Source organism: Phaseolus vulgaris, chromosome 2 (genome assembly GCF_051622355.1).
Source record: "Phaseolus vulgaris cultivar YP4 chromosome 2, ASM5162235v1, whole genome shotgun sequence".
NCBI lineage: Eukaryota > Viridiplantae > Streptophyta > Magnoliopsida > Fabales > Fabaceae > Phaseolus > Phaseolus vulgaris.
Window position 1 is genome coordinate 29,605,293 of NC_143499.1, and position 13,185 is coordinate 29,618,477.

Here is a 13,185-nt window from a genome sequence, read left to right on the forward strand (position 1 = left end):
CAAATTCTTCTTGCACCTTACTAGCTGTGACCTGCAACTGATTGTTTTGAAATTTTCAAAATTACCATTCATTTCAAAATTGAAAATCTGTAATTCAAAAAGTATATTTTGAAAAAGAAAATCCAAATAGATTATTATGTTTCTAAAGTGAAATTTCAAAATAATTCGAAAATCAAAATCTCATTCTAAAAAAATGTTCCAAAATAAATAAAAAATACACTTTGAAAAAAATTCTGAAAACATATTTCTGATATAGAATTAAAAAAAATACAGAATATATTTTCCGAAAAAAAATTAAAAACACATAAATGTATTTTAAAACGAGTTTTTCATAATAGAATTTTCGAAAGTGAGTCATCTTCATCTTCTTCCTTTCAAAGAGTGTAAAGAATAGCGATAGTGCTGCGGCGGTAATGACAACTGCAATGACGACATTGGTGGTGTGATGCAGTGAGCGAATTTTTTATTTTTTTTTTCTATTAGTTAAGGGTGCAATTAGTAACAATGGGAATGTGGGAAACGAAAGTCTTAACAAACTTTATTATTAATAAAACAAATGCTGATATTCTCTTTTGTCAACTATGCTAATAAATTGAATAGCATAACCACATTATCTTTTACGGGTGAACATTTAAAATTAATTTATTATAAAATTGAATTCTCATCATTGTCTGTAGTATTTTCACAAAACAAAAAGTAAATAAAAATAAGATTTGACGAATTTATTAAATAAAGACACCAGTTTAGATTTTGGGCCACACGTTTCTGAATATGACACCTAGAAAGCGTGTCACGTCACCGTATTGTAGTTTATGTAAGTGATCATTTTGAAGTCACTTTATAATAACAAATGAAAAGGAGATTTTTTTATTATTATTATTTAAGTGTTATTTAATATAAGTAAAACGTAAAAAACAAAAAAAGAGAGAAATGAAACAAGTTATTGAAATATTATACTATAAACATAATAATCCATATCTGTAAATTAGAAAAATAGCAACAAGGTCGGTTAAAATAAAACTAAACCTGAATATCTTAAAAAAAATTATTAAAGTTTCATATGTGTAGTATCATAGACCAACGATAACATTCATTACTGATACGTATATTCAAGACTAATGTATCAATAGAAATACAAAGATTTCAAATAAATAATTTCTATTATTGAATTATTGAAATTAGGTCAGTATCAAGATTTACAAAAAAAAAAAAAGATGAATATTTTCAATATATAGTAAAGAATAGATGAGATAAAAAGACCGATTATATACTAAGAGTACATTTATTCTAGATGAATATTGATTATCAAATACTCATGTATGTAACAATAGATAATAAAATTTGTTGAGAAAATTAGTGATCATAGTATCCCAGAAAAAGTATGCACAGTAATGAGAAAAAGAAGAAAAGTGATTTGTAGGTAGAGGGTAGAAGCGTAGGAACTAGAAGTGAAAATGAAAATGCTAAGAAGATGATGCATAACGACGACCCCAGCACCCTTTGGCAATCATCACACGCCATACACAAAAGTCCAAACCTGGCCCTCCCCTTCGACCCTTCCCTTGGAAATCCCGATTAAAGTACTAATACAATACTGTTAAATCAAACACTTGTGAAACTCCCAAAAGAAACCTTTGAATTTCATCATATACAACCCTTTTTTTACTCTTTTCTACAATGTTAAAGTCTCTTTCAACACAACTCCGAACTTACCTTATCATACGTGTGTACTGTGACATGAGTTTCACTGGAATTGGTCTTGCTTCTTGTAGCTGATAGGGAGTTGAAGTTTTGTAGCTTGGAACAATCAAATGGATGCAATCCAAACAGAGAAAGTCTATGTTGCTGTTGGTAATGATGCACAGGATGGATTTAAGACTTTGAATTGGGCTCTCAAGAAATGGAATTCTCATCCAATTTCCGTTGTTATTCTCCATGTCACACACAGCACTCCCATGGATTGTGTCTATACACCATGTAAGTTGGACTTGTTTATCGGCTTTGTTTTTATTCTCTGCATTGAAATTCAATTGGGTTTAGCTTAGTTTTGTGATTGTTTTGCAGTTGGGAAACTTCCAGCAAGATCTGTGAGTGAGGAGAAACTACAAATTCTCAGGAAAGACGAGCAAGAGAAAATCAACAAGCTGCTTTCCAAATATGTTGCTTTCTGTGGCAAGGTGTGTACATTTTAGTACTTCAGAAGTAGTGTTCAATTACTGAGATGATATGAAATGATGTTATAGTTGCTAAGTCTTACTCAGATCATATGAAACGAAATTATGTTATAGTGGTTTAGTCCAGTTACTTCTGTTTCTGCATGTTACAGGTGCCAGCAGATATTCTTGAAGTTGAGAAATCGGATGAGCCATTGCAAAAGCGAGTCATAGACTTGATCTTTGGTCTAGGAATAACCAAATTGGTCATGGGATTTTCATTCATGAAGCCCTCCATGTATGAAATTTCCTAGCGTTTCTTATCAAAGAATTTCAGTTTTCAAGTAATGCTAAATTGTCTGATTTTTCCTTGATATTTTTAATTAGGAAATCTAAAGGTGCTATAAGTGGATTGTTCTATGTTCATCAGCACAAACCTTCTTTCTGTGAATTGTTCATTATTTGTGGGGGGAAGCAAATTTTCCTGAGTGGAAAAAATGATGAGAAAATCATGGAGGATGATCAAGGAGTCATGGTTGCAAGAATAAGAGATAAGATAACCTTCAAAGATTGGTTAGATAAATGGTTCCATGACAAAACCAACGATTCTCTAGATAAAAGTGAATCACTTTCCTCAAGCAATTTGGAGTCCCCAGTGAACAGAAACCGGTGGGAATTTTACCTGCAGGAAATTGAAAATTATTATCAAGAATTGTTATCTTCAAAGTTGGAGGAAGGAAACTGCGGGCTAGATAATGACGAGTCACAGATTGGTCCAAATGAGCCACATGTTACTGAACACAACAATTATAATAAGGTAACTTTACAACAACGACAGATATTTTTCCTGAAATATGTGTGTGGCCTTGATTAATGCTAATATTTATCTTCTTTGTTCGCTTTCGTTTTGTTTCTTCTAGGGAGTTGTTAGCTGATTGGTTCACTTTTGCATATATGTGCATATAATGTGATTTGTTTTCGTTGTACAATATTGAAAAAGAAGGAGCCTGTTTGTGAAAGTTAAAATACCCATCTTTCTTAAGAAAACTCTCACTTTGACTCTTGTTAACATTTGATATGTATGTTGAAACAAATTGATGAACGTTGGTATTTGTGCTAATATCTTGTGTTTAGTTTTCAAGATATGGAACCAATTTTCAACTCTGAATCTTGTCCTAACTCTATGATTTGGTTTGTGTAAACATTGAAAATATAATCATTTACTTTATGGATGTCCTTGTTCCCTTTTGAATGCACGTGGTGTTGTAAAAAATAATGGCTAACATTGTACCCTAATCAGAGTGGTGCAGAGAAAATTGAGATTCTGAAAAGTAAGCTGAATGAAGCTCAGAAGACGATCCTATTGAAGAGGAAAGAGGCGAAAGATAGTAAAGAGAGGCACGCAAAAGCTGAATGGGCAATTTGTTTATGCAACAGTCGAGTAATACTCTGTTATACTCAATAGTTCTTAAACTACCCATTTTATTAAGATTGGAATTTTGTTTGAATTTATATTGATATATGGATTAAAGAAAAGATTAAACATGAATGCATGTAATGTTATAGTTTGTAGGGATTTGTTTATCTGTTTGTTGTTCTTGCATGTGAGATTCACGTAAATTGTAATGGTTAGGCTGAAGAAGTGGAAGGTCGAATTCGAGAAGAGGTGAGTGCTAAGGAGGAGCTACGGAAGGAATGGGAAGCGGAGAGAGAGCAGACGGAGGAGATGAGAATGGAGGTGGAAGAGAGGAGGAGGAGGCTCAGTTCCCTGACGGAGGTGCAATCGGAGCTCTCCAACAGGCTTCAAATATGGACGCTAAGCAAGACGCGAGCGGAGACGCAGCTCGAGAGGGCGGTAGGGGAGAGAAGGGAGATGGTGAGGGAGATCGAGGAGCTCAGGCGCCAGAGAGACGTGCTCAACCGAAGGATCGAGTTCTGCAAGCAGAAGGACGCCATTGGAATGGCCGCTAGGCTCGCCGACACGTGCTGCACCTTCCGCGAGTACACGGCGGAGGAGGTCCGCTTGGCCACCGACAACTTCTCCGAGAGGCTGAGGTTGAAGTCCGGCGGAGATTGGAGCAATGTGTACCGAGGACGCTTCAACCACTCCACCGTTGCCATCAAGATGCTCCCTTCTTTCTCCCTCCAACATTTCCAATCCAAGGTGCACGTTTTTTGCTAGATTCAATTCTTATACAATTCATTCAAATTCCACGTTCAAAGCTAAAACTATATAAATAACTGGTTCTGTTTTTAATTTTCATACATGTGATTTTAGAAATCAGAATCGATTATAGGATATTAGAAACAAAAGTTAATGCACATAGAATACCAATTTAGACTACATTTTCAGGTGAGGGTTCTTGGTGATATTAGGCATCCTCATTTGATTGCTATGGTGGGGTTTTGCTCCGAGCCCAAGTGCATAGTTTTGGAATACATGCGCAACGGAAGCTTAACAGACATGCTGTTTTCTAGGAGAAAAAACCGCGGTCTAAGATGGCACGACCGAATACGAATTGCCTCAGAAGTTTGTTCGGGCCTGGGCTTTCTCAATGCAGCGGAGCCAAGGCCTGTTATTCACTGCCATTTGACCCCACCCAAAGTACTCCTAGACCGCAATTTGGTTGCAAAGATCACGGGCATTGGGCTCCATGATTGCCGTGACGAACAGTGTAACGTTGAGTCAGATTTGCGGGCTATGGGGGTTTTGTTAATGCATCTTTTGACAGGAAGAAATTGGGCCGGGCTCGTTGAGGAGGTGATGACAGTGGATATGGGTAGAGAGGCTTTGTGTAGCGTTCTAGATGAGATGGCTGGGCAATGGCCACCAGATCTAGCAAAAGAACTTGCAGGCCTGGCTTTTAGGTGCATGTCCACCAAAAGCAAACCCAACTCAGAACTGAGCATTGCAAAAGTCTTGGAGGAACTGAATGAGATAAGGAGAAAGGGAGATGAAATAGTTGGAAGGGAAGGACGAAAGGCAATTATTGGTGGGTGTATAGATAGAGAGGGATCCAGTGATGTGCCTAGTGTTTTTCTTTGCCCCATTCTTCAGGTTGGCTTCTTCATCTTTTAAGGAAGTTTCTTTTACATATATATAGTATGTTGCAAATTTGCATGACTGGTCCTGATTAAATTCGAAAAATCCACTAGCCAACTGATTAAAATCAATCATTTGTTGAGTCCCTACACATAATGTTTGGACAGACAGGAAAAAGTGGAGTTAGTTTTTTTGTTTTGTAAAATTAAGGTTGTGTTGTTGTGCTGTTGGCTGCAGGAGGTAATGAAAAGCCCACACTTGGCAGCAGATGGGTTTTCTTATGAGCTTGAAGCAATAGATCACTGGCTGCAATCAGGGCGTGATACCTCACCAATGACAAATTTGAGGCTGAAACACACATTCCTCACCCCGAATCACACTCTCCGTTCCCTCATTGAAGATTGGCAGACCAACAAATCACCTAAACTTACACACTAATACCGAATTCTTTTTTTACTAGTGCTGATTTTTTGTTCTCATTGCCACCGGTGGACCACTACCTCCAAATAAAAAGTTACCAATTGAATTAGCCAGTCATGGGTAGGTTCAAGCCTAAAACTTTCTCCCTACTGACTTACCATTCTTTTTTACTGTCAGACTTGCTACAACTATGAAGTATTAACTAAATATGAAACAGCAAAAATGGAATATTTATATATGTAAATATATCGATACGTAACTACAATATTTGGTTTTTCAGCAAGACAATTTGACGTGTTAAAAAAATGCAATTTCCCAAGCATAATAAATGATCTACAGCTATCAGTCTATCACCAATCTAATGTTACTATAGTTATATTACACTGCATAATTTACGTTTGATTGCCTTCACGAGCGGCAATATCTTTCTAGCCCACGGAAGAGAACAAGGAATAATAGGCATATCCCAGGAGTGACCTTTATCTTGAAGGAATATTACCAAGATTAAAATGTGAGACTGAACAAAGCATTAGACTCCCAAACATTTAAAATTGAAACAACAGCAACACCGGGCGACTTTCTTTGACAGCGAATATTCAGATAGCAGAGAGGGATCAGTGGAAATGTCTTCAGCTCTTGACCAGACAAACACCCCTCGCTCTTCTTGTCTGCCAGGGACAGTGTTGTCCAGTAGGAATGCCACCAACAGTGTAATCACCATGTTCAAGGACATAAGAGCATTGATTGCAAAATCAAGCTTCAAGATTGAAAATGACAGGTTAGCTCATATGCATCCCAAAAGAAACCAGTTATTGCTTAATTTGCAAGAAAAACAAGCTAAAATAAAGATTTATCGTTGATGACAAATCTGCATGTTACCAGTTTCAATAAAGATAAATCATCTAGGATGTCTTAGAAAGCGTGTGGTTAAGTAAAACTTAAGATTCACATTTTCATATAAGCTATCCAACCAGTCCTCCTTTTGTTTGTTCCTTTTCTCTTTACATTTAAAGCTAAAGATACTTACTTGTTTAATGCCTGAACGGAATGGTCCACTTGATGCTGCTGCATAAGGAACCAGATAACTGGGCAGTATCAGACTTGACTCAGCCTGGTATTGTTGAAAATAAGCAGGGATAGACATGCCAAGGAACAGTGAAACGCCAACTATTGTAATGTTCCTGAAACTGGTTGATTGACTATACCGTAAATTAGAGAGGCCTAGTGCTGCAGTGAGAGCCCACATGAAACATAGTACAGAAGCAGCCAAGGCCTGTGGAATGGAAGCGAGAAGAGCACCCACTTTCCCTACAAAATTATATTTAACAGTCGTATTTTGAAACTCAAAAAATGCACCAAAATAAACCACTGCACATCCTTAGATCCATCTCAGCCAGAATGAAGAGGAATGAGAACGTATAAAGTTGGACAAGAATTTTGAAGAATGGATTTTGGCTCCAGGAGTTGTTATTTACCTATAAATGAGAACAAGATCAAGAAAGTAGCTCCAACTACCACTACCTTCCGACTTGCCACCTTGGTGATGTCAATTGTGTGCATGTTTTCTGTCAAGGTTGTGGAGCCAGTACCTGAACCCCAAAGACCAGCCAATATGCTACAGAAACCCTCAAGAGCAATTCCTCGGCTAACAACACCAGGAGTAGGAGGCCTTGAATTAACTTGCAGAGATGTAGCACGATAAGTTCCAACCTGGAAAAAGAATATGCCATTCATATAGTTACAATTGCAGTTTCATCTCCTATTGATGTTTGATCCCTGCTTTCAGCTTGAAAATTCATCTTAATATTTAAATGAGATTAGGACCTAGACAATATGATACTTACTGAATCCACAGAGGCAACAAGTGCCACTATGACCATGATTATGGAAGTCCTAAAATGGAAAATAGGGATGCCCCATTGTAAAGGGTAAGGAATTCTGACCCATGCAGCAGTAGCCAATGCATTGGAAACATCAGTCCTGCAATGCTGCATGGTATATGCATGTTTTCTACATGCATCCAACAGAATGTTTGAACTTGGTATATTAGGATTGCATCCTTTGTAATTATATGCTCCCCCAGCTGTTAAAAAGGATGCATATATCCAAATTATTGTCAAACTCAAGGGAACCTGAAAATATTAAAAAAATTAAGTTATAAGAATTATTACTACATACACATGCTAAAGGATACTTAGCCAGCACTATCCAAAATTGCTCAAGAAAAACAAAAATGAGAGAATGACATAGGTCATCAATATTAAAAATGAACAATTATCATCTTAATTTAAGATACTTACAGCATAAATTCGAAATAAATGGCGCCCAAAGATAGATATTCCTCGTAAATACTTCAAACAAGAGAAAAAGAATGAGAATGAGAATGAGATTTTGAATGCTCCTGAAATCATTTAATAAACAACCAAAAGCCCATGACCTGTTTACAACAGAAAGCCTCTAACATACAAGAAGTAATTTTACAAATTACAACAATTAGAAAACCGTTTCAGATACAAAATATCCTGTATTGGTGCTGCTTAAAATGCACATACGACTCACCAAAGTGAATATCAGAATCAGTGCTATCTGTGGAATTGTAATTTCTGGGCAAGTGCCTGCTTGTGGAAAACCGTAGCTGAAGAATGCTAATCCTACAGCAGCAACAGTTGGGGCAACCACAATTGGGTTGATTAACCTAAAATTGTAAAGAATAAACAGATCAGGCTAAGTTGTTTACAGTCCTCAAGAGATAAAAGTTCAGTAGCTTCTACAACTTCACTGATCAATATAGATTCCCTTTATGTATATGATCAGTCAGTGTGCTAATGCTTACACATGTTAAATATTAAGCAAGGAAGTAATGCAGCAAATTAACAACCTTTACTAAATCAAGCACAAGACAAAAGATATTTACGAACTTAAGATATGGCATGCAACTTCGTACCTGAGTAGAACAGACATTAAACCACTAAATCCCAGGATAGATTGGAATATTGAACCAACAATTATAGCTCCTTGGAGTTCCCTCATTATGTGTCTAAATTTCTGCAATTACAAGGCTTTTACATGTAAGCTGAGAATACATCCAAACTAACAGAATAAAAGTCAAAGTTTTATGTGATTTGTGAATAAAGAGGTACATAATAGGAAAAGTCTGTTAAAAGAGAACTGATACATAACAGCAGAAAGGATAAAAGAAAATTTATGCTGGTGATTCAGATATATGCAAGTTTAAAGGTAAACAAGTCATGTGAAAATTAACACCTAACTATAGTTTCTGAAGTAGGTGTACTTGAAAAAGCATATAGTTTAAGGATTTAGATAATATAATTGTCTGCCTAAACTAAAAGGGCCTGAAAGTGATGCGCTAATGAATTAAGTAATGAACTTACATGCTCGGTAAGATTCCGATATTCTTGAGCATTTATGATAACTAATGCCGGTGCTAAATACACAAATGAGCTCCCTTGAACTAAGGGCAGTCGAGTACCAAAGTAGGAGTGCAGTATTGTGGTGATGCCAGAAAGAAACAGCATTGTAGAAATTACGGAAGCAGTATCCTTCTGTCCTCAGCAATTAATGTAAAAATAAAATGAATAGATACGAATAAAAAAAACTATTGATTTTCTTAGAGTAACACGCAGTAAACAGTACATAAAAGCATATACTTACATCGGTTCCACCCATGACCGGTACCATAACTAACGGAATCAACACAAGAGAACCGGTTAATGATAGATAGTGCTGCAGGCCATAGTAGATAAGAGGTACTGCAATTAAAAAATGCAAAGACTGAGTAAAACAAGGAAAAACAAATTTGCCACTTACAGAAACATGACTATGCTAGTTAATCTTGTAAGTATTGAGATAATAATTAGTTAAGAGAATGATATGGAAGAAAGAACTGGGAAAATGGGTTCTTTCAGAAAGTCCTTTAATTTTGTGACTAGTATCTCACCCATGTTGAAGGAAATCAAGAATTGGTATTCTTAAATGAGATTTGTCTTCACTTCCTTTGACTCTATTTGGAAAGAAATCAAGGGGTTCGTCTTGCAAGTAGAATGGAAGATGTTGGTTGCAGACAAGCATCCAACCTTACTAAGGCCCAGGTAGGGTTGGACTCATTTGGAATTGGAGGTTTAATTTCTCAAGAAGGCATGGATGGTGGTAGATGCTGAAAGGGGGATTGTTGGTTGCCCCAATAGAAAGAGTTGCAACTTAACTAACACAATCCTACAGAAACCAAAGACTGATAAAAAGGTCATGTTTATAAGAGAAAGGCATGAATGTAGCTTTCCATCAGTTCTATGAAATCCTGTAAATAATGGACATCTCTTCTCTCACTTTCCTAATTTTGCACACATTCTTATTTTCTTTCTCCTCTCGGAAATGATCCTCAGTCAGTCACGGAAAAGAAATTAGCAACTGGGGAGTATTCTTTCTCTCACTGATGGAACACACCACTACAGACCAATTCATTCATGCAGATATAAAATGAACTAATTGGCAAGCATCAAAACATCTAACATGGGGAAGTTAGCAACATACCACTCACATTGCTCAACTTACAGCATTATAGTTAAAAAAATATAAGATAGAAAAAAACACGCCCTAGAAACGTGAATTTTTCCACACACATTCAAATCAACCAGAATTTTTTTCCAAACCATCCAAAATTGGCATCCTAAAACATAAACTCATAAAAACTAAAGAAATGAAGGGTGAAAAAGAATCTACAACTGACAGAAAAAAGAAGAAGAGCACAAACTAACCAATCCCCGGATTATCTTTGAGCCCGCACTCCAATGCCAACGGTCCCCGCCACCCTCCATCACGATGCTCCTCCCCTTCCGGAAACACATTGACCTTAACATCCCCATTTCCCTCCTCCCCCTCCTTTTCCTCATTCACAGGAGCAACTGCGGAGACTCCATGCCCATTCCCCTCCCTATTCACCACCCCATTATTGGCATTACCATTCAAACCAACTTTCCTCTCACCACCATCACGTTCCTTCTCTTTTCTCCCCCTCTCATCCAAAACAACACCATTCTCAGCCCTCGTGGCACCTCCACGAGACTCTGGTTCGATCTCGTTTCGTCTTGTCCTCCCCACCACTGGATCTATCTCTATCTTGGGAGATGACCCTCCTCCCTTCCTCTCAAAAGCTTCAAACTTTGCACTCCCACTTGTCCCTGCTTCCCCTGAGTAATCAGACACGAAACCCGTTCTTTTCGCCCACGACCGTAACTCTCTCGGGTTGTGCTCACTTTGTGCTACAAAAGGTTCCACTTTGCCTGCTACTCCACCTTGTTTCTTCCCAGTGCCACCCCTCACACTCATGGCCACGTTTCTGTTCAATGATTCCGAGTTCAACGACCCAGTTTCCATTGACACCCAGTGACACTGCTGAACTCTATCCAATTTAGTATAAAGTACAGAGTCGAGATTGCGGAAGCACAATGGAACTAAAATGTTGTGAAAATGAAGAAGAGAATTCAGTGTGTAACAGTTGAAAGCGACGGTAGAACGAAGGAAGGAGTGGAATTACCGAAACATCCCTGTGGAACAACTGTGGCTCATAGTTTATTGGGTGGAAATGATGAGATTTACTATGCCTGGCTCTTTGCTTATCCTTCAAGTAATCTTCTTCTTCGGTGACCAATTACAAGCTTCTGAAGTGGCTCAGTTCAATTGATTCACACATTATCATGAGAATGAGATGATGAAAAATGGAAAATTGAATGAGCACAGCTAAATCGGTCCAATACCATGCCCATCATAGTTACTTCATTAGTATCTATCTTTCTATCTACACGTTTCTTCCTTTCTACCATTTTCAAATCCTTTCAAAATGTTAATTAAATTACTTATTATTAATTATGTTATAATTCCAAAATTACTCTTCTCATATTTAAAACTTAAATAGTTCAATTTGATATATTCTCCGATTAAGTTAGGAAAGAAGAATTTTATATCATTCTTTTCAAATTTTAACAAAATATTTTAGAAGAAAAAATTAATACATCATCCAATTAGAAAGAATTTTATAAAATAAACAGTAAATATTTTTAAAAATACTTTATAACTAATAAAAAAGTAGTCATCTATGTACACATTATGTGAGAGAGAATAATTCTTGTTAACATATTTTATAAGAAAATGATACAATAAATAATAATTACTCTAAAATTAAAATTAATATATAATTAATATTCAAATATTTAAGAATTTAAGAATTTCAATTAAAAATTTATATAATTTTTTAATATTTATTTAAAATAAATTAAAAAAAAAGTTTATAACATATTTATAAATCATCATTTTGTCATTATTATTATTATTATTATTATAACAACAACAATATTTTAACGATAAAGAGAAGAGATATTGAAATTGTGATAATAATGATTATCGTGATGTTAATATTAGTGATTCTAATAAAAATAATATATATGTATATATAATTATTACATTACTGCAATTATATTTAATATGTTATTGACATCACCATATTAATGTATCAATATATCATAAAGTTTTCCACAATTATCCATCCACAATAAATTATATGATATTGTTTTAGTTAAAATTATATATTTATTCAACATAAAATGATTTTTTTATGTGTATATTCACAAGGATGCATATTGGTTTTCAAGTAAAATAAGTGCAATAAGGGTTTAATGGTTTAATGGTTTTTATAATTATTAGTTATAAAACTAGAATTAAGTGTAATAAGAGTTGGGTGTTTCTCTATAACTATTAGTTTTTCCACCTTCCTTGTATGACATGACTACAAAGCTTGAGTGTACACTTCAACCATTTATGAAAATGTTTAATCACAAGTGTACGGAAGTTTTTGTCAAAAACATAGAAATTTAACTAGACTAATTGAAAAAGAAGATAAAAGAGAAACTATAAAATAATTTTGTGAAAACATCGAGGCAAATCTATAGGAGGATTGTTAAGTTGGGTATCGATATTTTGACATTTCTATTGAGGTTGTTCCAGATTACATCCAGCTGACATGATAATTTTAATATTAAAGAAAGAATGTGTGGGTTCAGTTGCTGAGTTGGAAAAAGAAAACAAAATAAATCATTTGGAATGTGTGTTCATAAAAGAGTTTCTAAAAGGGAGAGGGACTGCGCTTGAAAAAAGGGTTTCTTCTTCCATTGATTTGTGCATTTGAAAGGGAGGGTTGTGGATTGCAAAGGGACAACATTGCGTTTGAGGTTCTTCATTGTGAAAGAAGAGGTTCGAATTTGTGTGCGTTTTCGATTGGAGGGGTTTTGGATTGGGCGCGACGGTTGGGGTTTTGTATTGGGCGGTAATCAAGTGTGCGACGGTTATTGAAGGGAGAAGGAAGCTTCAATGAGGTGCGTTGCCATTAGGGTTTCGGTTGAAGAGTGGAATTTCGAATCAGGTATGTATTTTGGTTCGTTTTGTATAGGGTTATTTGTTTGATTGTTTTGCTTTTGGTTTGATTTCTGTTGTGTAGCGTTGTAATTGCATTTCTTTGTTTTGTTGATTTGGATTTTGAGTTTTGAATTTGTAATTGATTTG

General features: G+C 35.8%; 2 protein-coding genes across 3 annotated transcripts; one reads left to right on the forward strand and one right to left on the reverse strand.

Moving 5' to 3' along the window:
- The first annotated feature begins 1,423 nt into the window (after window positions 1-1,423).
- On the forward strand, window positions 1,424-5,754 carry LOC137811313 (U-box domain-containing protein kinase family protein). Of its 2 annotated transcripts, XM_068613001.2 has the most exons (8): window positions 1,424-1,977; window positions 2,065-2,177; window positions 2,327-2,451; window positions 2,541-2,970; window positions 3,454-3,594; window positions 3,787-4,317; window positions 4,507-5,211; window positions 5,434-5,754. In XM_068613001.2, exons 1-8 carry the CDS (start codon window positions 1,812-1,814, stop codon window positions 5,632-5,634), a joined length of 2,412 nt encoding a protein of 803 aa, XP_068469102.2. In that variant the 5' UTR covers window positions 1,424-1,811; the 3' UTR covers window positions 5,635-5,754. The 2 variants fall into 2 exon arrangements, with proteins under 2 accessions (XP_068469102.2, XP_090154653.1); XM_090298527.1 differs by lacking the exons at window positions 1,424-1,977; window positions 2,065-2,177; window positions 2,327-2,451; window positions 2,541-2,970 and adding an exon at window positions 3,137-3,232.
- A 71-nt stretch (window positions 5,755-5,825) lies between these two features.
- Window positions 5,826-11,418, reverse strand: LOC137811315 (nucleobase-ascorbate transporter 11). The gene is made up of 10 exons (XM_068613002.1): window positions 10,389-11,418; window positions 9,289-9,386; window positions 9,009-9,179; window positions 8,561-8,661; window positions 8,176-8,311; window positions 7,917-7,967; window positions 7,461-7,748; window positions 7,092-7,326; window positions 6,644-6,924; window positions 5,826-6,373 (listed from the first exon to the last, which is right to left on the reverse strand). The coding sequence occupies exons 1-10, from the start codon at window positions 11,005-11,007 to the stop codon at window positions 6,146-6,148; spliced, it is 2,208 nt and encodes a 735-aa protein (XP_068469103.1). The 5' UTR covers window positions 11,008-11,418; the 3' UTR covers window positions 5,826-6,145.
- Between the last annotated feature and the right edge of the window lie 1,767 nt (window positions 11,419-13,185).